General features: G+C 41.0%; 2 protein-coding genes across 3 annotated transcripts; both read left to right on the top strand.

The window, feature by feature from the left end:
* Positions 1 to 1,359: 1,359 nt before the first annotated feature.
* Positions 1,360 to 22,726, top strand: LOC134024704 (hydroperoxide isomerase ALOXE3-like). Of its 2 annotated transcripts, none has more exons than XM_062467317.1 (15): positions 1,360 to 1,560; positions 7,169 to 7,336; positions 8,529 to 8,733; positions 8,860 to 8,941; positions 9,260 to 9,382; positions 9,900 to 10,003; positions 10,198 to 10,370; positions 10,468 to 10,611; positions 10,694 to 10,897; positions 11,111 to 11,197; positions 11,344 to 11,510; positions 11,604 to 11,725; positions 11,813 to 11,913; positions 12,034 to 12,204; positions 12,316 to 12,869. In XM_062467317.1, the coding sequence occupies exons 2-15, from the start codon at positions 7,190 to 7,192 to the stop codon at positions 12,493 to 12,495; spliced, it is 2,010 nt and encodes a 669-aa protein (XP_062323301.1). In that variant the 5' UTR covers positions 1,360 to 1,560; positions 7,169 to 7,189; the 3' UTR covers positions 12,496 to 12,869. The 2 variants fall into 2 exon arrangements, 1 of the variants encoding a protein (XP_062323301.1); XR_009930914.1 differs by lacking the exon at positions 1,360 to 1,560 and adding an exon at positions 22,472 to 22,726 and having other exon boundaries at positions 7,125 to 7,336; positions 12,316 to 12,647.
* On the top strand, positions 17,428 to 22,427 carry LOC134024705 (hydroperoxide isomerase ALOXE3-like). The gene is made up of 15 exons (XM_062467318.1): positions 17,428 to 17,516; positions 17,628 to 17,795; positions 18,469 to 18,673; positions 18,800 to 18,881; positions 19,199 to 19,321; positions 19,715 to 19,818; positions 19,986 to 20,158; positions 20,256 to 20,399; positions 20,482 to 20,685; positions 20,906 to 20,992; positions 21,139 to 21,305; positions 21,398 to 21,519; positions 21,607 to 21,707; positions 21,844 to 22,014; positions 22,126 to 22,427. Exons 2-15 carry the CDS (start codon positions 17,649 to 17,651, stop codon positions 22,303 to 22,305), a joined length of 2,010 nt encoding a protein of 669 aa, XP_062323302.1. The 5' UTR covers positions 17,428 to 17,516; positions 17,628 to 17,648; the 3' UTR covers positions 22,306 to 22,427.
* Positions 22,727 to 23,050: the final 324 nt, after the last annotated feature.

The following is a 23,050-nucleotide window of genomic DNA, read 5'->3' as shown; positions in this document are numbered from 1 at the left end:
CCTCGCTGGCGGGAAAGGAGCCGGAGCTGGTACGCGAGGTAGAGAAGTTCCGGCTAGATATAGTCGGCCTCGCCTCGACGCACAGCATCGGCTCCGGAACCAGTCTCCTTGAGAGGGGCTGGACTCTCGCGTGGACATCAGGGACAGTGCCTCTGGACTGGCAGACCGGGGTGGTGGTTCCCCTCTTTAAAAAGGGGGACCGGAGGGTGTGCTCCAACTTTAGGGGGATCACACTCCTCAGCCTCCCTGGGAAAGTCTATTCAGGGGTGCTGGAGAGGAGGGTCCGTCGGATTGTCGAACCTTGGATTCAGGAGGAGCAATGTGGTTTTCGTCCTGGCCGTGGAACTGTGGACCAGCTCTATACCCTCGGCAGGGTTCTGGAGGGTGCATGGGAGTTTGCCCAACCAGTCTACACATGTTTTGTGGATTTGGAAAAGGCGTTCGACCGTGTCCCTCGGGGGCTCATGTGGGGGGTGCTCCGGGAGTACGGGGTACCGGACTCCCTGATCGGGGCTGTTCGGTCCCTGTACGACCGGTGCCAGAGTTTGGTCCGCATTGCCGGTAGTAAGTCGAACTTGTGCCCGGTGAGGGTTGGACTCCGCCAGGGCTGCCCTTTGTCACCGATTCTGTTCATAACTTATATGGACAGAATTTCTAGGCGCAGCCAGGGCGTTGAGGGGGTCCGGTTTGGGGACCTCAGGATCGGGTCGCTGCTTTTTGCGGATGATGTGGTCCTGTTGGCTTCATCGGGCCGTGACCTCCAGCTCTCACTGGAGCGGTTCGCAACCGAATGCGAAGCGGCTGGGATGGGAATCAGCACCTCCAAATCTGAGGCCATGGTTATCGACCGGAAAAAGGTGGAGTGCAATCTCCGGGTCGGGGAGGAGATCTTGTCCCAAGCGGAGGAGTTCAAGTATCTCGGGGTCTTGTTCACGAGTGAGGGAAGGATGGAGCGCGAGATCGACAGGCGGATCAGTGCGGCGTCCGCAGTGATGCAGGCTCTGCATCGGTCCGTTGTGGTGAAGAAGGAGCTGAGTCGAAAGGCGAAGCTCTCTATTTACCAGTCGATCTACGTTCCTACCCTCACCTATGGTCACGAACTGTGGGTAGTGACCGAAAGAACGAGATCGCGAATACAAGCGGCCGAAATGAGTTTTCTCCGCAGGGTGTCCGGGCTCTCCCTTAGAGATAGGGTGAGAAGCTCGGTCATCCGGGAGGGGCTCAGAGTAGAACCGCTGCTCCTCCGCGTCGAGAGGGGCCAGTTGAGGTGGCTCGGGCATCTGATAAGGATGCCTCCTGGACGCCTCCCTGGTGAGGTGTTCTGGGCACGTCCCACTGGGAAGAGGCCCCGGGGAAGACCCAGGACACGCTGGAGGGACTATGTCTCTCGGCTGGCCTGGGAACGCCTCGGGGTCCCCCAGGAAGAGCTGGTGGAAGTGGCCGGGGAGAGGAAAGTCTGGGCCTCCCTGCTTAGGTTGCTGCCCCCGCGACCCGACCCCCGGACAAACGGAAGGTGATGGATGGATGTTCTGAAGTGATGCCATCGAGGCCATCCAGTAGGTAAAGAGTTTCTAACTTGTAATGGAAAGTATCTGCCACCTAGCTGTGTGTCTGTGATGTCACCCCTAGTACATGTTTTGGCCATGTAATATTCTAATTAGCATATTTGCATCATGCTAATCACTTTTCTATCATGCAATTTGCATGATAGAAAAGTGATTACAGGTACAACTAGAGAGGGTACAATTTCTGGGGAAATTGTAGGGTGTGCTTGCTTGCGTCGGTTGCACAGGGGTCCGTTTTTTAATTACATTTTTACAACTGATATTCCTGTGTATTTTATATAAAAATGCATACTTATTAATTATAAAGATTACATAGATTTAAAAGCATCTTTTTTTTGCTGCTCATTTACAACTCAAAATACGAGTGAAGCGTAGAATGAAATAGATCTATTTCATTCTACGCTAGGCTAGGCTAACTATAGCTTTACTGCAAGGCAGCTGCAGAAACGCCACAAGCAAAGCGGCCAGGGTGATAACTATTTACTCATTTTACTTTGTGATGTGAAACATTATTATGAAATGTAATGTACAATATTAGCTGATATTATTAAGGAAGTAGCCCCACATCTACTTTCGGAAACGGTAGTCTACTATTTCACTGAAGCATTAGCATGACATTAGCCTCTGTTGCCCGGGCAACACATACTACAGTGGTCTATGATGTATCTGTTTTCAATCGTTAAAATAAACATTCCTCACATATACATTTTCGTTGTAGGATTTATTATGACATTAGATTACAAGTAAACGATTTGTGGGTGAAATTATCATTACCTGTGGTTTCAATCCAGTGTATCACTGCAATGCTGTAGCCTACGCGAGACACACGACAAAAACATCTAACATACACAGCTGTTTAGGAAGTCAAACGGCGACAGAACATGTTCGGCACTCCCCTTACTTAAATCAAAAGTCTATCTAACTACTAACCTGAACTTCATTGCCACAGCCTAAACTTTGTCAATCTGTTCATGAAAATAATTAATTTCAGCCTAAACCGTACAACGGAATGTTAAATTCAACCAACGCAATCGCTACCGAGACGAACACAGCAGTAGTCTAGTACTGTACCGTAGTAGTACAATTTACCGGGGCAGCTTCTCCACACAGGGCTATATCGCATTTTGCGTTGTTACTGACAATGATCGCTACCAGTGAGCTTTTTATGAATGAGCGATTTTCCACTAAATAAATGTCAAGCTTATTTACGTTTTTGGGGGCATATTTTCAGTTAGCAGATGGTACTGTTTGAATCGCGATTCCATCTTCTACTGCCGGTAACGTCGTAGAATAATCTTCACAAAGGGGGTTCTTTATTCATGAATGAATGCAATATGAGTAGGCTAAATGCCTGAAAATATCACGAGAAGGGAAAACTTAAAAGGACGTTTAAGTCTTAGAGATTAGGTCAATTTGTACACCGGTCTGCCAAATGTATTCGTTTTGATTCAACGATGAGGCTGCCTCTTGCAGGGGAAATGAGAAGACATCTATTTCATTCTACACTTCACTCGTATTTTCAGTTGTAAATGAGCAGCAAAAAAAATGCTTTTAAATCTATGTAATATTTATAAATAATAAGTATGCATTTTTATATAAAATACAGAAATATCAGTTGTAAAAATGTCATTAAAAAACGGACCCCTGTCCAACCGACGCAAGCAAGCACACCCTACACAGAAATTGTACCCTCTCTAGTTTATATAAAAATGCATACTTATTATTTATAAAGATGACATAGACTTAAAAGCATTTTTTTTTTGCTGCTCATTTACAACTGAAAATATGAGTGAAGTGTAGAATGAAATAGATGTCTTCTCATTTCCCCTGCAAGAGGCAGCCTCATCGTTGAAACAAAACGAATAAATTGGGCAGACCGGTGTAAAAATTGACCTAATCTCTATGACTTAAACGTCATTATAAGTTTTTCCCTTCTCATTATATTTTCAGGCATTTAGCCTACTCATTGCATTCATTCATTAATAAAGAACCCCCTTTGAAGATTATTCTACGACGTTACCCGGCAGTAGAAGATGGAATCGCAATTCAAACAGTACCATCTGCTAACTGAAAATATGCCCCCCAAAACGTAAATAAGCTTGACATTTATTTAGTGGAAAATCGCTCATTCATAAAAAGCTCACTGGTAGCGATCATTGTCAGTAACAACGCAAAATGCGATATAGCCCTGTGTGGAGAAGCTGCCCGGTAAATTGTACTACTACGGTACAGTACTAGACTACTGCTGTGTTCGTCTTGGTAGCGATTGCGTTGGTTGAATTGGATTTAACGTTCCGTTATACGGTTTAAGCTGAAATTAATTATTTTCATGAACAGATTGACAACGTTTAGGCTGTGGCAATGAAGTTCAGGTTAGTAGTTAGATAGACTTTTGATTTAAGTAAGGGGAGTGCCGAACATGTTCTGTCGCCGTTTGACTTCCTACAGTTGTGTAAGCTAGATGTTTTTGTAGTGTGTCTCACGTAAGCTACAGCGTTGCAGTGAGCTACACTGGTTTGAAACCACAGGTAATGGTTTTTTCACCAACAAATCGTTTACTAATGTCAGAATAAACCCTACAACGAAAATGTATATGTGAGGAATGTTTATTTTAACGATTGAAAACAGATAATGCTACATCATAGACCACTGTAGTATGTGTTGCCCGGGCAACACAGGCTAATGTCATGATGCTAATACTTCAGTGAAATAGTAGACTACTTTTTCCGAAAGTAGATGTACTTCCTTAATAATATCAGCTTATATTGTACATTACACATCACAATTGTGTGTTATATCACAAAGTAAAATTAGTAAATAGTTATCACCTGGCCTCTTTGCTTGTGGCGTTTCTGCAGCTGCCTTGCAGTAAAGCTATAGTTAGCCTAGCTATCTCCCAGAAGTTAACGAGCTGCTAAACTAATATTCTGCTAGAGGTAGTCACGCGAGTTTTCGTGACGTTAGTGACGTAAGTAGCGTCATTGACTGTGGTTAGCAAGTTAGCCACCGTTAGCTTCACTTTTCGACACAAAAACGTAATTTCTACTTAAACCGTGCAACGGAACGTAAATCCCAATACAAGCAACTCAATCGCTACCAAGACGAAACTTTTGACACCTACGTTGTCTATGTAGGCCAAATATTGACTGAGTTTTAGGGGGGCAAAAAGAAATAAAAATAATAATAATATATATGTGAGAGAACAAAGGTTGTGCTCTCGCCGAAGGCTTGAGCACACCCAATTATATATTAAAGCAATTGGTTACAAGCATATTTATCGGAAAAATAAGGACAATTTCCCTTAAGTAATTGCATATTTCTCCTTTCTCATATCGTTTTGCCTAGTGTTGGTGTTTTATGTGGTTCATAACCATTCTTTTGATTCCAATAAAGAATAAATTCATTAGAACTGTGTGGTACTGTAAAATTAGTCAAAACATGGCTGCCACGTGAAGGCTCAGTACCGCTAGCCCCTTTTATTTTTAAATATTTTTTATTATGCGTTTTGGGTTTTTTGCCTTTTGGTTTTTATATTTTTTAATGCTTTTCTTATTTATACATATCTTTTTCTATTGTCTTCAGTTGATTCCTGTTGTTCTGGTTTATTTGTTATACTTTTTTGCACCGTGACCTTCACTAGACTTACCATTAGTCATCACACTCTTCCTCCCATAGAGGTTAATTATAGTGATTCTCACAGTTCCCAACTTGACATGGTCCACAAGCAGGCAAGCATGGTAGTCCATATGCCCTGCAACTGCGCCGTTGTGTTCAACAGGTAGTTGTGCAATTACAGTGGATCATCTGCAGGAGGCTTTCTGGGGTGGCAGTCTTACTGGTCATAACTGGCAGTAACCGGTTGTCCACCAGTTTCCATCCCCAATCCACTGTTTTCATGTCACCTTCCTTTCCAATCCACACCATGATCTGGAAGTATACTCTTTGGCAGTGGTATTTGGTTGAGGACTCAGTTGGAGGCAGATGTTCTGGGGTAAAAATGATTTGGCGGTAATGATTTTCTTGCTAAAAAGGTTGTAGCGCAAGAGGCAAGTGAATCGGTACTCTTTCCGCCAAACAACACTGCCATTGCCTTGGTCCCAGGGTCCTCTATGACATTCTTGCTTGATGTGGGAGCAGAAACACATTTGCACAGGACTGGATGGTTGATTCACCATTCACAAGTTTCTGGAATGCTGTGTGTTTGCCAAGACAAAACATGCGTAGAGATGTGTCACATCGTGTGAAGGCGTGAATAAACAGCAACTGGGAACACAAGTCACTACCCAGAACATGTTTCATCTCACTGATGTTGTACACTTTAGTAGCTTTGGACTTGTCTGAATGAAAATAGAGGCCTCTATTGTTTGTCCCAATCAAGGTTGTGGGCTGATGTTTTGAGGCCTTGACTGCAGCTTTGACAATGTCAACGTCAGCATCACCTGATGCATTAGTAACAGTGCAGCCCTTCTTCTCCAGCTCCTCGGTCATAAGATTGATAAGTCCTTGTTTGTTGCAAGATCTGGAAAGGAAATCATCCTTTCTTCCCACAAACTCAGTCTCTGCATTGAAGTTAACGATGGGGTGAGTGTTTTCACCACGTCTCTGATGCGTATTGTCTTTGATGGATGGACCTTCGCTATAACCATCAAAAACGACTGTTGCTTTACCATAATGGCGTATGGTAAAGTCTGCATATGTCACCCTTTTTCCATGCCAAGGGGTGAACCAGGAAGCCACCGTCAAGGATATAATGCTCAGTTGGTGGGATGGAATCAAGGACAGTTTTTTAGATGTCTTGCTTGAGAACTCAGTGACTGCCTGCGCTAGTTGGGGCTTGTTGGCTTTACGTAAGATTTCCTTTCCTTCGAAAAAGTCTGAGCTCATAACATCTTCCAGGGAAAATACAGAGCTACACTCTGTATTTATTTAGAGTTACACTCCAAAAAGCTGTGTAAGTTGCCTTACAAGTAGAGTCAACTAGCTCTATCTGTTTGATAACATACTAAGTCATGACTTTTAACATTACATTGACGTCTCCTCGACAAACATGGAAAGACAAAGTATTGTATTTAGTTTTTATTTCCATTTTCCACAATGTCCAAACTGTTTGGGAATTGGGGTATAAATTAGAGACGAGACCTATAGTAAATAGTTAGGTTCAGGGACTCAAGTGAAAATGAGCATATTTCACAGAGTTCCTCTGTAAGCTAGACACTGGCAGTGCAATCTAGATTCACAGCCGTCAACAAAGTTACCACTATAAAACGTACACACACGCACACACAAAGACAAACAGAGAGTCCTGGAATTACAGTAGAGATTAAAGAATGAGCCTGCAGAAGAAGAGATCTCCAGGAGAAGACAGAACACTTCAGGTCATCCTAGGTTGGCTCGAAGTCAAACTTCTTAAAGGCAGGATGAAACAGATCATCTCTATAAACATAGAGGCTTATTTGCATTCAAGCCTGCTGGATGTGACCTGTTTTGCAACCAAATTGTTATTCCTAAAGGGGAGGAGTTTTACAAATATATGAAGCTCTCTAGTCAAGAGAAAAAGCAAAAGCAAGCAAAATCTGAACAAGGTTTTTTCTCATCTGTTCTAGTGATTTCTATACCAAATCGTCATGGTCGAGTACAAAGTAGAGGTGACCACTGGTGAGTGGGTGCTGTCTGAGACATCTGACTATATATATGTCACACTGATTGGAACAGACGGGCAGAGTAACCGCACAAACCTGGACAACTATGGTCTGGATTTCCAAACTGGGCAGGTAAGTTAAATTTCTATGAACCATTCAAAATCCATATATATGTTTTTATGTCAGTGGATGATGGGATATAAGAATGTTATAAGAATATTTTGTGAATCACATGTGAACCCTGTTAGTAGATCATTTCTGCACACTAATCTGTGCTGGTTACTATGTTAGATTGATAAATGAGGGTCAGTGTCAGGGCTGTATGAACTTGAAAATGTATTTGAAAATACTGTGTGCAACAGGAAACCAGGCTAGGTTGATGAATTTAGCCTACATACTGTGTGTTCTGCCAAGTAGGCCTAAGCTATAAATACTGTAGACACTAGCCTATTATAAGTAGAAGTAATATTCTGTTTGTTCATACTTCTGGTTTCATCATGTCTGTGTCTTTGACATAAGCAAAAAGTGCAAAGAGTACTAGTTTTCCCATGTTGTTTCAAAATCAACACATTTTGGCCAAAGATGTATTCTATTTATAACAATTGTGGATTATTGGACTTGAGCTGATTTAATTAAATCACCGGAACAAGCTAAAACTGAAATGCAATACTACCAAGAAAAGGCTCAAGACGCACTTGTTCCGGGAGTACAACGGTACTTAGGAATGGTTTGCTTGACCCGATGTTAGTTTCCTCAAGGATCACAATGACTCTTGCTTAGAGACTTGTTGCTCTTGTGGTTAGTGGTAACTGACTTAAATGTTTGTACTCGCTGTGATATATTGTTTTTATTATTGTTGCTTGCTTTTTTCCACAGGTACACTTGCACTTATAGCAGTTCATGTTGTTTAATTGTAACTTGTTTAACTACATGCTCTTATGGTTCTTCCCTTTGGCACTTATTTTGGTTGTTCACAATGTGTGCTTCATGTTTTGGCTACTCGCAATGTTTTGTGGCTATCTCGTTGTTATGATCAGTGACCTATGCACTTTGTAAAGCTCTCTCTTGGAAGTCGCTTTGGATAAAAGCGTCTGCTAAATGAATACATGTAAATGTAAATGTACCAATCCATCGAGGCATTTGCTTCAAGCTGAGGAACTAGGGGTGGGGTCTTGATCCTACCACTCCAGTATCCATCAGAAGGAGATGTTTGCATTGGGACATGCAAGTAACAGCCTCTCAGAGACATGGAATCCTGCTCACTTATAATTATCATTCATTTAAATATTATTTTTCAATGACAGTTGTCCATCTTGTATGTCAGACAAGCAGCTACAGTGTCACCAGCACCTCGTCTCTGGGGCGCCCCCTCCTGGTCAAGCTGGAAAAAGAACAGTTCCTTTACTTGCCTGAAAACGAGTGGTTCTGCTCCAAGATCGTCGTTACAACCCCGGAGGGTGATGTCATCCTGTTCCCCTGTTACCGATGGATTTCCAGGGGGGAGGTTGTAGAGCTCAGGGGGGGGCAAGGTACATCTGGAATTTGTATTTGTCAAACAAATATAAGCCTTCAGTTATTCATGAAATCTTGTAAATAAACATTGCATTTATTTAATAATGTATGTAAATGATGTAAGTATTTTCACTACCTTTCAGCCACCAAGGTTTTTGAGGATGAGCTTCCTTTAATGGTTAAGCACAGGAGACAGGAGGTGGAGCTTCATAAGCAACTGTTCAAGTGAGTGATTTTGTGTCATTTTACTTGCTCTGTGATCAGGCCAATGTACATTATTATTGATAGCAGATACAATTAGCTGCATCTGTAATGTATCCACTTTAAATTGTCTCGCTACTAGTTAGTCTCCCAACATTTCCTCTCTAAAGGAAACCCTTTGAAACTATAAATTAATAATGTAAAAAATAAGTCAATTTACTTCTTTAGAAAACTGGCTAAAGTAACTAGTTTCCTAATTCATTGTGATGAATTACTCATTGAAATGTTTTGCTGTGTTGTTTCAGAACCTGTGTATTTGCATTCTCTTATTTCAATATTTAGGTGGGCTGAATATGCAAAGGGAGTGCCTTACATTAACAGCATCACTGACACCCTTTCCCTCCCTTCTGAAGTCCGATTTTCCTTTTCTAAACTTGGGGACTTCATCTACACCAAATCCATAGCGTGAGTTGCTGTTTAATCACCCCAAATTGACAAGTACTGTACATTGTATGTTAATGATTGAGGTACTGAGTAAGACATGTTGTGGAATATACACAACACACGTATTGGTATGCGTATAGGCGGGAGTCAGGTGGCCGAGCGGTGAGGGAAGCGGGCTAGTAATCCGAAGGTTGCCAGTTCGATTCCCGGCCGTGCCAACTGACGTTGTGTCCTTGGGCAAGGCACTTCACCCTACTTGCCTCGGGGAGAATGTCCCTGTACTTAATGTAAGTCGCTCTGGATAAGAGCGTCTGCTAAATGACTAAATGTAAATGGTATGCGTGGTACACGCATACCATTTACACACGCACAGTATAATTGTATATTGTGTATATTGGTATTGGAAATACAATGACATTTCAATGCTGAACAGTTATGTTTTATATACAATACGTACAAATGAACCTTTCAGAATTCACTGAGTTTTAATCTTTTTTTTTTTTTTATCGCTTTCCTGTTGTCCAACCTCCTTCTCCAGTTTGGCTGAGCTCAACCTTAAGGGTATTGCATCCTCCACTGAGCACTGGAAAACCTTTGAGGACATGAAGGAGGTCTTCTGGTACAAGAGGACACCCATAGCCGGTAGACGAACAAATCCCAATGCTATGCAACCAACCACTAAATTCTCAGCACAGCAGTACTTTACTCTTTTGAAAACTTTTGCAGGAGTACAATACATCTCAAAGAGGGCTTTCATGTTGTCTGTTGTAATCCTCTTTGAAATTCACCCAATATGTCTTTTATATATTAAATGACAATAAAAATGTTCCTTCTAGAGTACGTCTCTGAGCATTGGAAAGATGATGAATTCTTTGGGTCCCAGTATCTTAATGGAACCAACCCCAATGTGATCCAATGCTGCTCAAAACTTCCCCCCAACTTCCCTGTCACTGACAAGATGGTACAGCCCTTCCTGGAGTCTGGAAGCTCTCTAGCCAGAGAGACCAAGGTCTGAGTTTAAATTGTTAATGTGGATCTGAGATACGAAAACTGAGTTTTCTTCCATAACAGTGCAGTTAAGATAATAAGTTTGGTTTTGCCCACAGGAAGGGAACATATTCATTTGTGACTATAAGAAACTAGAGGGTTTGCCAACCAGGGTTGTCAATGGTGAACCTCTTCCTCTGACTCCAGGACTCTGTCTTTTCTACAAGAACCCAGAGGACAAATTGCTGCCCATTGCCATCCAGGTACATTAATGCCCAAAAGATGTTAGCCTGTATAATAGACATGAACCTCTTTGTTTGTTGACCATTCTCATTTCACTCACAGCTGGGACAAGTACCTTCGGAGCATTGCCCCATCTTTCTGCCTAGCGACTCAGAGCATGACTGGCTGCTAGCCAAGTTATATTTGAGATGTGCAGACTTCAATGACTATCAGATTACTCACCATCTACTGAACACCCACCTGCTGGCAGAGGTCTTTGCAATGGCAACCTTTCGGAACTTTCCTGTGATACACCCCATTTACAAGGTACATTTTGTGTAAAATAGTGCATTTCAATATGGCCACTTGGGTCCAGTTGTACACATTGATTCATGGCTAAAAACATGTAAATGGTGATATTGAATTTTAAAAACTAGGCTTTTACCAAGGTATAGTACTTTAAACAATTGTCTTAGTGGAATTTTTTATAACACAATGTATTCACTTTTCTTCTCTGTATTGTTCTTGTTTGCATTCCAGATGCTGACACCACACTTTCGTTACACTCTGCAGATAAATGTCCTTGCTCGTAAACGACTAATCAGTCCAGATGGACCCCTGACAAACGTACATTGCCATTCATAAGTTTACATTTCCCTTATATCAGTGTGACAAGTGAGAGTTCAACAGAACTAGATTATGGTTGATCCAGGTTATTGTGTTTAGTTTTCCACAAGAGTTTAGTGTTCTGACTTGTGTGTTTGTTTCTTCAGGGTTTGATAGACGGAAATGGTCTGAAAGAACTTTTGAAGAGGTCACTGTCGGATTTAACTTACAACTCCCTCTGTCTGCCGGAGGACATTACTGCACGAGGAATGGAGTTCATCCCCCACTACTACTACAGGGATGACGGCCTGAAGCTGTGGAAGGTCATCAACAGGTAGCACAACACTGTTCAGCTGTTTTTGGATTGACTTCAAACTGAACTCAAACTCTGAAGGTATATTCTCTTTTGTTGTGTTTTGTTTTATAGCTTTGTCAAGGGGATGGTGGAGTACTACTACCCCTCTGACAGTGAAGTGTCCAGAGACTCGGAGCTCCAAGACTGGATTAAAGAGATCTTCGTCTATGGTTTTCTGGGAAACAGCAAGTCAGGTACTCAGCTTAATGATGGCAAATGGCTCTGAAGGAATTGTTGAACGTGACATGTTTCAGTGACACTGACTTCTCTGGTCTTTCCAGGAATCCCTGAATCGTTTCATACAGTGAGCGAGCTGGTCAAGTTCATTACAATGATCATCTTCCTTGTCTCCGCTCAACATAATGCTGTTAACATGGGACAGGTGACATTCAAGTAGTCAATAAGCTCTTATATATATATATCACATACCATTTCCCTATCTATAACCTAAATGACATACATTCCATTGTTCTTTTCATTTTCTTTATTGTACGCTTATTAGTATGACTACTCCAGTTGGATTGCCAACAACCCCTTGTTTCTGAACAACCCTCCTCCGACCACGAAAGGGAGGTCTGGCATGGACTCCATCTTGAAGACTCTACCAAATGTTGGCACCTCAGTCAACAACATGGCCTCAGTGTGGTTGCTTAGCAAGAAATATGATGACTCTGTGAGTATGCCTATAGATTTAGATAGAAGCAGTGTTTAATTGAGTGAATTCAGAACTTATCTCTGTCCATTCCATAATTCTCATCAACATTACAATTTTTTTGTCCTTCAGGTTCCCCTTGGAACATACCCAGATGAATACTTTGATGAGGCTTCTCCCAAGAAGATGAAGAAGAAACTGCAGACCGAGTTGTCCTTCCTGAGCGAGTTCATCTATACAAGGAACTCAAAGCTTAAACTGCCCTACATCTACTTGAACCCTACACATATTGAGAATAGTATAACGATATGAGTGATTTTGTCAAACAATTTTTGTTTTGGATCTGGTGTCTGTAGCACCCACTAGAGGCAATTTATGTTCTGCACGTCTGTAAGTAGACTTTGAAAGGGTGTAGAGCCTGACACTGTGATAGCATAATGACAAATGTGAAGTAGGACTGGAAGGTTTTGCATTAGACCTGAAGTTGAAAGGCATCTGGAATATGTAGTAATGTATGCCAGGAGATTTTAAAATGTAATGCAATAGTTTTTTTATGTCTTACAGGAGAGTCGGGGTATTAAAAGGAGAGTTGGGGTCCTCCCCCGTGGTAGTTTGTCCTTACTGTGAAAGGTTAATGTTAATGCTGTATTCGCCTTGCTTTTCAAATAAAGAGAAGATAGATTGGATGCTGGACTCAGACATTCAAGGAAACATTAGGACCTTGTTTGGAGAGATGTTGAAAGAACCTGAGCAGTCTGTCTGACACATCACTTGGCCTATCCTCATTCATATAGGGATGTCCAAGTGATGGAGGGCCTATCCTCATTCATATAGGGATGTCCAAGTGGGGGGGGGGGGGCTTTCCTGAAAGTTATCTGTGTATCATGGAACCGTTCACAAGTATCAAACAAATAGGAATAGTGGAGAGTTCCTTATAGTGGAGAGTTATGCGAAAGGTTGTTGCACGAAGGATAGAAGCATGACATTTGTTATGTCCTTGGATGATCCTAAGACACCCTAGAAGGAGTGCCCCCAGAAAATCTTAATAACAAAATAGGTTATGGAAGAAATGCAATATGCCGCGTAAACAGGTGACAATTGACTCAGAAGGCACCTAAAGGACTTAATTAAAGCATGACCTTTGGCACACATCCTCATCCCTGGGCTGAGTGAGAAGAACTGAACATTACACAACTGTCGATAGTTAAGTTACACCTGGAGGCAGAATGTTGACTGGAGCATGGTGTAGCGGGGTGTGCTCGTTTAAGATTAGCAATACTTAATTTATAATAAAGTATGTAGTTCTTGGGGGCACCACCTCTTATTGTTAAAGGGATAGAGGAAACCTTATTGAATAATATTTAAATAATAGCCTTTGTAATAATCAGTCTAATCTTAAGGAATGAATTCGTTCTAAGAGTAGAGCCAATCGTAACATCAGTGAACACGCACGTCAAAATATCTTTACAATGAATTTATTCAAGTAAGGTAAACAGATCTTATGAAAAGTTGGATTATGGGTTTGATATGAGAGATTGGTTTCAATGAACAGAATGAAATGGTCTAACTTAAAGAAAGGCAGAAATTGTACAGTCAGTGATTACATCCTTACAAATCATAAACAGAGCAAACGCCAATGCCATGTCGAGGAGGAAAGAGCGTTAGCCATAGTTACGTTTGATCAGGGGTTGATCAATGATGTTGAGGGCGGTTTGCGCCAAAGGTCCATTTGAAGAATCTGAAGTCACAGCGCGGCTGCGCTGGGTCATGTGACTGAGTCTGCGGGATCTCAGTGAAGTCGCATTTGGAATTGCGTTTTTGGTCCTTCTGTTGAAACGTCCCGATAGTGGCGCGTTCACTATGAAGTTGAATCTCAGGAGAAGCTTGGCGACGTCCTTTGGAACGCCAATCCTGATGGCGTTCATGCCATGGTTGGTTTCGCTGGAGTCCGAGATTGATGGTCATCTTAGGGCTTTATACAGTTCGAGGGAGGACCCGTCTGGGGTCAGATGTGGATTGGGGGAAGCTGGGTTCTCAACTCCCCCCTTCTTCCTTCACACCTACCAAAGGTGTGATCTGATCTTTGGCTGGTTCATTCGATGGTTCAAATATTGTTCTGGACATCTTGGTACAGTTACAAAATATAGTTGAATGATTGTTTTATTATGATAGCTTCGTGTAGATACCAAGAATGACGTGGTTATCTTTCAGGAAGAAGGAGTTGTTACTAGAATCAAGATTTCAGTGAACACAACATTAAAACAAAGTAACAAACATAACACAAATATCCCTCTCATAATTCTCCACCTTGTACTCTTGTGGTAAAGGTGAAGTCTCAAGACTTTCCTCAAAAGTTCTGATCAAGGTATGTTCTTTGTTCAAATCGCCGCCGAAACGGATAGCAAATGGTCGCTGGAGACGTGTTGTCTAAATCAGGCCCTTTGAAGCTTGCAAGCTAGCAGGAGGGCTGATTAGGTAGATTGGGGAGGCCCCCCCCCCCATTCTATGGTTCCTTTGCATCGGCGTTTGGTGGGTAATCAGCATACTGAGGGTGTCACAAGGGCTGATTCTGATGTGATTGAATCACTCTTCAGGTGTGGCAAGATGTTGGCTCCGTGTGGTCTTGTGGACCTCACTACAATGGGGTGAGGGGGACTGAGAGAAGGAGTGAGATGGGTCATTGAAATGGAAACGGATCATTGAAGAAACCGTATAGGCTACATATTGCACACCCATTTCAAATAACATGATATTACATTAGTTGTTTTTATATTTCTCCTGCTAACCTACTATTTTCAGGGTATCCACTGACTCGACATATTGCACATTCTTTTTGTTACCTGATAAGTACAGAACACAATTTGATAGACTACAGAACACAATTAGCAAAAAGACAAATTCTTTATTTCATAATGCTGTAAGAATAATGCACGAATAATAAAGAATAATAAGCAGCACAACGAGCAGCAGCTAAAGACAGATCCACTATATCTTGTTTCCGCCATTCAACAATTCAAATGTTTCAGGGGCAGAAGTTAAGTATGACACTTTGTGAATGTACGATCAGTATATTTGTAAAAGTTAAGCTTAACTACACAAAAGTACAATAATTCAGTATCTATGATTAGGGTCACAAATGTAAGTCTTAGTTTTTCACCCCCCTGAATATTATGCAAGAAGCCCCAAGTCTACTTATTTATTTGTTTGCACAAGAAAACAGACCATTCCTGTTTCCCACCTTTTTGCCACCTGAAACTGTTGGGAGCATCTGGTGTAACATGTTTAGTAAGTTCTGGTGCCTATTAACTTTCCAGTTAACCTTCTGGTCTCATCACTTGCAATATATTAAGTTTAGTATGTGACAAATCCTTCATATAAATTTGGATATTCAGAGACATGGAAAATAACAAGAATGAAAGAAATTATCCTTCAGTAAGTCTATTGGTCAGACTTTTCTTCCCTCTAGGACTAGGTCATGACAGTCCAACCCTCTTCTTAAAGAGCCACCCGTCTGAACATTTATATTTTTATAATCAGCTGGTTGATAAGCAAAAATATTTTTGTCACACGTAGGGCTGGAGTTGTAACAGGAATATTTTTGATTTGTGTACACAAGTATGAAGAAAAAAAAAGATTCCCATTTCGATGGAATCCATATTAATCTTAAAGTGATGCCGATGCAGTTTTACTCAGTTGCTTTTGTGCCCACATTTGTCAGATCACAGTTGAAATTCTATAAAAACTGAAACTACTTGTTCAGCCTTCACATCCTCTGGTAATTTATGCATATGATAAAAACAATTATGAGAGTGGCGGTTTAGTTGCTATGGCAGGTCTGTATATGCTGGGTATAGGGTTGCTGGTGGTCCTGGGCAACACATATGTAACCTTTTGGCAAAGGTCTTTTCTTTAGAAAATGAGCTCATCAAAACAACATCTAACCGTGTGGCACCGCACGTCCTGGACACATGGACACCTGCAAAATTACAACTTTGCACAGTGCTCGCTTCTCAAGCTTATCTTTGACAAAATTACCACTATAAAACGTGCACACACACAAAGACAGACACAGAGAGTCTGGAATTACAGTATAGATTAAAGAATGAGCCTGCCGAAGATGAGATCTCCAGGAGAAGACAGAACACTTCAGGCCATCCTAGGTGTGTAACCAGACCAGACTCAGGATCCAGGTGCAGAGGGTTTATTGTAGAACAGGGTAGTCCAGGAACAGGCAGAGGTTGATACACAGGCAGACAGGGCAATATAGGTAATTCAAAATCGTAATCAGAAAACAGGCAAATGGTCGATGCACAGAACGGCCAAAACTATATAGAAGAAGGCTCAGACAGACTGTTTAAAAAAAGAGTAAACTTTGAAAAGAAACTAGGAAACACTGGGGTTTAAATAGCAAACTAAAAGGGGTCACCTCCTCCATCACCGTCTGGTACGCTGCTGCCATTGCCAAGGACAAGAGCAGGCTGCAGCGTATCATCCGCACTGCTGAGAAGGTGATTGGCTGCAATCTGCCTACCCTCGAGGACCTGCACACCTCGAGGACCCTGAGGTGAGCGAGGAAGATTGTGACCGACTCCTCCCACCCTGGTCACTCCCTGTTTCAGTCACTCCCTTCTGGCAGAAGGCTGCGGTCCATCAGGACCAATACCTCACGCCACAAAAACAGTTTCTTCCCTTCCGCTGTTGGCCTCTTCAACAAGGCCAAGGGACCACACTGACTCTATTGACTTCCTGCTTAAAACACACAGCTTTTTGCACTGCATTACAAAATTGTATCTTGTACATTTGTATTTTTTGTAATATTTGTATTTTTATATTGTAATTTACGGCAACTTATATTTTATTTTATTGTATATTTAATTCAATTCTAATCCCACTTAGTACTGCTAGTTTATGTACCCTTAGTATAGATAGTCCACATATTTAAATTTTAGGTCCCTATATGTTTATTGTATGCACCTTCCTGCCAAAGCAAATTCCTTGTCTGTGCAAACTTTCATGGCGAATAAATCCCATTCTGATTCAGATTCTGATTCAAACAAGCAACAGGTGAAATACATTTGATTAATTAATCAGGTAGGCTTGAAGTCAAACTTCATTCCAAACTTCATTCTTCATTTAAACCAACAACTAAAGGCAGGGTGAAACTGGTCATCTCTTTGACCACAGGGATAAGTGATCATTTGCATAAAATCCTGCTGGATGTGACCTGTTTTACAACTCAATTGTTATTCTTAAAGGGAAGGAGTTTTACAAATATATAAAGCTCTCGTCAAGAGAAAAAGCAAAAGCAAGCTAAATCTGAACAGGTGTTAACGGTAGGTTCTGTTTTCATGTATTGGGATGCAGGATGTTTAAAGACACAGGCTGAAATTAATACCCTGGAATCCATGAACTTGTACAGTAAGGTTTTTTTTCATCTGTTCTAGTGATTTTTATACCAAATCGTCATGGCCGAGTACAAAGTAGAGGTGACTACTGGTGAGTGGGCGCTGTCTGAGACATCTGACTATATGTATGTCACACTGATTGGAACAGACGGGCAGAGTAACCGCACACACCTGGACAACTATGGTCTGGATTTCCAAACTGGGCAGGTAAGTTAAAAACCTATGAACCATTCAAAATCCATATTTTATATAGAAGATCATTTCTGCACACTAATTTGTGCTGGTTACTATGTTAGATTGATAAATGATAATGAATGTAGCCTACATACCTTGTGTTCTGCCAAGTAGGCCTAAGCTATAAATACAGTAGACACTAGCCTATTATAAGAAGTCATATTCTGTTTGCTAGTAATTGCAAGCATTTCCGCTAGTGGAACCGTATTAAAATTACCAAAACTCCAACATCCTACCCATAGACCTAGGCTATTAAACCAAGATACTGTCTGCACCATGTTGAACTTCGGGCTTCATCATGTCTGTGTCTTTGACATAAGCAAGACATTTCAAAATCAACACAATTTGGCCAAAGATATATTCTATTTATAACAATTGTGGATTTTTTGACTTGAGCTTATCAAATAAAATAACCGGAACAAGCCAAAACTGAAATGCAATACTTCCAATCCATCGAGGCATTTGCTTCAAGATGAGGAACTAGGGGTGGGGTCTTGATCCTACCACTCCAGTATCCGTCAGAAGGAGATGTTTGCATTGGGACATGCAAGTAACAGCCTCTCAGAGACATGGAATCCTGCTAACTTATAATTATCATTCATTTAAATATTATTATTCAATGACAGTTGTCCATCTTGTATGTCAGACAAGCAGCTACAGTGTAACCAGCACCTCGTCTCTGGGGCGCCCCCTCCTGGTCAAGCTGGAAAAAGAACAGTTCCTTTACTTGCCTGAAAACGAGTGGTTCTGCTCCAAGATCGTCGTTACAACCCCGGAGGGTGATGTCATCCTGTTCCCCTGTTACAGATGGATTTCCAGGGGGGAGGTTGTAGAGCTCAGGGGGGGGCAAGGTAAATCTGGAATTTGTATTTGTTAAGCAAATATAAGCTTTCATTTATTCATGAAATCTTGTAAATAAACATTGCATTTATTTAATAATGTATGTAAATGATGTAAGTATTTTCACTACCTTTCAGCCACCAAGGTTTTTGAGGATGAGCTTCCTTTAATGGTTAAGCACAGGAGACAGGAGGTGGAGCTTCATAAGCAACTGTTCAAGTGAGTGATTTTGTGTCATTTTACTTGCTCTGTGATCAGGCCAATGTACATTATTATTGATAGCAGATACAATTAGCTGCATCTGTAATGTATCCACTTTATATTGTCTTGCTACTAGTTAGCCTCCCAACATTTCCTCTCCAAAGGAAACCCTTTGAAACTATAAATCAATAAAGTAAAAATAAGTCAATTTACTTCTTTAGAAAACTGGCTAAAGTAACTAGTTTCCTAATTCATTGTGATGAATTACTCATTGAAATGTTTTGCTGTGTTGTTTCAGAACCTGTGTATTTGCATTCTCTTGTTTCAATATTTAGGTGGGCTGAATATGCGAAGGGAGTGCCTTACATTATCAGCATCACTGACCCCTATTCCCTGCCTTCTGAAGTCCAATTTTCCTTCTCTAAACGTGCAGAGTTCATCTACACCAAATCCATGGCGTGAGTTGCTGTTGAATCACCCCAGATTGACAAGTACTGTGCATTGTATGTTAATGATTGAGGTACTGAGTAAGACATGTTGTGGAATATACACAACACACGTATTGGTATGCGTGTACAGTACCAGTCAAAAGTTTGGACACATTTTCCATGTGTCCAAACTTTTGACTGGTGTATGTAGTGCAATATTTGTGTGTACACACACACACACACAGTATACTTGTATATTGTGTACATCGTTATTGGAAATACAATGTAATTTTAATGCTGAAAATATATATATTTTTTGATAGACACACAGTTAAGTACAAAATAACCTTTCAGGATTCAGAGTTTTAATCGATTTCTTTTTTAACCTCTTACCGATTTCCTTTTGTCCAATTTCCTCTCCAGTTTGGCTGAGCTCAACCTTAAGGGTCTTGCATCCTCCACTGAGCACTGGAAAACCTTGGAGGACATGAAGAAGGTCTTCTGGTGCAAGAGGACACCCATAGCAGGTAGATGAACAAATCCTCTTGAACAAATGCTCTTTTGTGCTTTTATGCTTCTTTTGCAGGAATACAATATATGTCAAAGAGGGCTTTCATATTGTCTGTTGTAATCCTCTTTGTAATTCCCCCAATGTATTTTATATATTAAATGACAATTAAAATGTTCCTTCTAGAGTACGTCTATGAGCATTGGAAAGATGATGAATTCTTTGGGTCCCAGTATCTTAACGGAACCAACCCCAATGTGATCCAATGCTGCTCCAAACTTCCCCCCAACTTCCCTGTCACTGACGAGATGGTACAGCCCTTCCTGGAGTCTGGAAGCTCTCTAGCCAGAGAGACCAAGGTCTGAGTTTAAATTGTTAATGTGGATCTGAGATACGAAAACTGAGTTTTCTTCCATAACAGTGCAGTTAAGATAATAAGTTTGGTTTTGCCCACAGGAAGGGAACATATTCATTTGTGACTATAAGAAACTAGAGGGTTTGCCAACCAGGGTTGTCAATGGTGAACCTCTTCCTCTGACTCCAGGACTCTGTCTTTTCTACAAGAACCCAGAGGACAAATTGCTGCCCATTGCCATCCAGGTACATTAATGCCCAAAAGATGTTAGCCTGTATAATAGACATGAACCTCTTTGTTTGTTGACCATTCTCATTTCACTCACAGCTGGGACAAGTACCTTCGGAGCATTGCCCCATCTTTCTGCCTAGCGACTCAGAGCATGACTGGCTGCTAGCCAAGTTATATTTGAGATGTGCAGACTTCAATGACTATCAGATTACTCACCATCTACTGAACACCCACCTGCTGGCAGAGGTCTTTGCAATGGCAACCTTTCGGAACTTTCCTGTGATACACCCCATTTACAAGGTACATTTTGTGTAAAATAGTGCATTTCAATATGGCCACTTGGGTCCAGTTGTACACATTGATTCATGGCTAAAAACATGTAAATGGTGATATTTAATTTAAAAAACTAGGCTTTTACCAATGTATAGTAGGCTACTTTAAACAATTGTCTTAGTGGAATTTTTTATAACACAATGTATTCACTTTTCTTCTCTCTGTATTGTTCTTGTTTGCATTCCAGATGCTGACACCACACTTTCGTTACACTCTGCAGATAAATGTCCTTGCTCGTAAACAACTAATCAGTCCAGATGGACCCCTGACAAATGTACATTGCCATTCATAAGTTTACATTTCCCTTATATCAGTGTGACAAGTGAGAGTTCAACATAACTAGATTATGGTTGATCCAGGTTATTGTGTTTAGTTTTCCACAAGAGTTTAGTGTTCTGACTTGTGTGTTTGTTTCTTCAGGGTTTGATAGACGGAAATGGTCTGAAAGAACTTTTGAAGAGGTCACTGTCGGATTTAATTTACAGCTCCCTCTGTCTGCCGGAGGACATTACTGCACGAGGAATGGAGTTCATCCCCCACTACTACTACAGGGATGACGGCCTGAAGCTGTGGAAGGTCATCAACAGGTAGCACAACACTGTTCAGCTGTTTTTGGATTGACTTCAAACTGAACTCAAACTCTGAAGGTATATTCTCTGTGTTGTGTTTTGTTTTATAGCTTTGTCAAGGGGATGGTGGAGTACTACTACCCCTCTGACAGTGAAGTGTCCAGGGACTCGGAGCTCCAAGACTGGATTAAAGAGATCTTCGTCTATGGTTTTCTTGGAAACAGCAAGTCAGGTACTCAGCTTAATGATGGCAAATGGCTCTGAAGGAATTGTTGAACGTGACATGTTTCAGTGACACTGACTGCTCTGGTCTTTCCAGGAATCCCTGAATCGTTTCATACAGTGGGCGAGCTGGTCAAGTTCATTACAATGATCATCTTCCTTGTCTCCCCTCAACATAATGCTCTTAACATGGGACAGGTGACATTCAAATAGTCAATAAGCTCATATATATATATATATATATATATATATATCACATACCATTTCCCTATCTATAACCTAAATGACATGCATTCCAATGTTGTTTTCATTTTCTTTATTGTATGCCTAGTAGTTTGACTACTGCAGTTGGATTGCCAACAACCCCTTGTTTCTGAACAACCCTCCTCCGACCACGAAAGGGAGGTCTGGCATGGACTCCATCTTGAAGACCCTACCAAATGTTGGCACCTCAGTCAACAACATGGCCACAGAGTGGTTGCTTAGCAAGAAATTTGATGACTTTGTGAGTAAGCCTATAGATTTAGACACGAGCAGTGTTTAATTGAGTGAATTCAAAATGTATCTCTGTCCATTCCATAATTCTCATCAACATTACAATTTTTTTATCCTTCAGGTTCCCCTTGGAACATACCCAGATGAATACTTTGATGAGGCTTCTCCCAAGAAGATGAAGAAGCAACTGCAGACCGAGTTGTCCTTCCTGAGCGAGTTCATCAATACAAGGAACTCAAAGCTTAAACTGCCCTACATCTACTTGAACCCTACACATATTGAGAATAGTATAACGATATGAGTGATTTTGTCAAACAATTTTTGTTTTGGATCTGGTGTCTGTAGCACCCACTAGAGGCAATTTATGTTCTGCATGTCTGTAAGTAGACTTTGAAAGGGTGTAGAGCCTGACACTGTAGCATAATGACACTGATAGTGTAATGACAAATGTTTAGTAGGACTGGAAGGTTTTGCATTACACCTTAAGTTGAAGGGCATCATCTGATTTCATATGATAGTATCCTTACTTTTACTGTCATAAAAGTGTATTTGAAAGGCATACAAGATAATAACTCTGATAATGACTTTTTAGCTTCCAGCGGGATTATTAGTATAATATTTGAATTGGTGTCTCATATTCAACATGATGGGTCATCCACTTGTAAAACCTGTTAATCATCAAATTGAATGCTTCTTGCATTACTTGAAACATGTGAAACTGGTTTTTCACACTCAGTAATATTCATAGTAGGGGAGAGTGGGGTGCTTCCAACTAAAATATGTACATATATTTCAGGATGTGGTGCATCCCTGGGATCAATCACTTTAGATCTGAAATATAATATTTAAGAAATATAGCTTTCTGGTCTCGTGGCACAACTTGCCCCCAGTGCGGGGTAAGTTGTGCCTTTAGAGAGAATACATTGTGGTAAATTGTACCATTGAAGTAAAACAGTATATTTTCATCTCAGAAACTGTGATGCTATATAAAAGCTAGACAAATTCAATACAAAATTACTAATTTAAGGTTTATTTAAAGATATTTT

Source organism: Osmerus eperlanus, chromosome 8 (assembly GCF_963692335.1).
Source record: "Osmerus eperlanus chromosome 8, fOsmEpe2.1, whole genome shotgun sequence".
Classification (NCBI taxonomy): domain Eukaryota; kingdom Metazoa; phylum Chordata; class Actinopteri; order Osmeriformes; family Osmeridae; genus Osmerus; species Osmerus eperlanus.
This window is presented reverse-complemented; position numbering and strand designations above follow the sequence as displayed.

Bases quoted from the DNA above. Each gene is read 5' to 3' on its own strand.
- LOC134024704 (XM_062467317.1), top strand. From the start codon at position 7,190: ATGGTCGAGTACAAAGTAGAGGTGACCACTGGTGAGTGGGTGCTGTCT. The intron at 7,337-8,528 runs GTAAGTTAAATT...CTTGTATGTCAG, and splicing joins TGGATTTCCAAACTGGGCAG to ACAAGCAGCTACAGTGTCAC. The intron at 11,914-12,033 runs GTGACATTCAAG...TACGCTTATTAG, and splicing joins ATGCTGTTAACATGGGACAG to TATGACTACTCCAGTTGGAT.
- LOC134024705 (XM_062467318.1), top strand. From the start codon at position 17,649: ATGGCCGAGTACAAAGTAGAGGTGACTACTGGTGAGTGGGCGCTGTCT. The intron at 19,819-19,985 runs GTAGATGAACAA...TGTTCCTTCTAG, and splicing joins CAAGAGGACACCCATAGCAG to AGTACGTCTATGAGCATTGG. The intron at 20,993-21,138 runs GTACATTGCCAT...TTGTTTCTTCAG, and splicing joins CAGATGGACCCCTGACAAAT to GGTTTGATAGACGGAAATGG.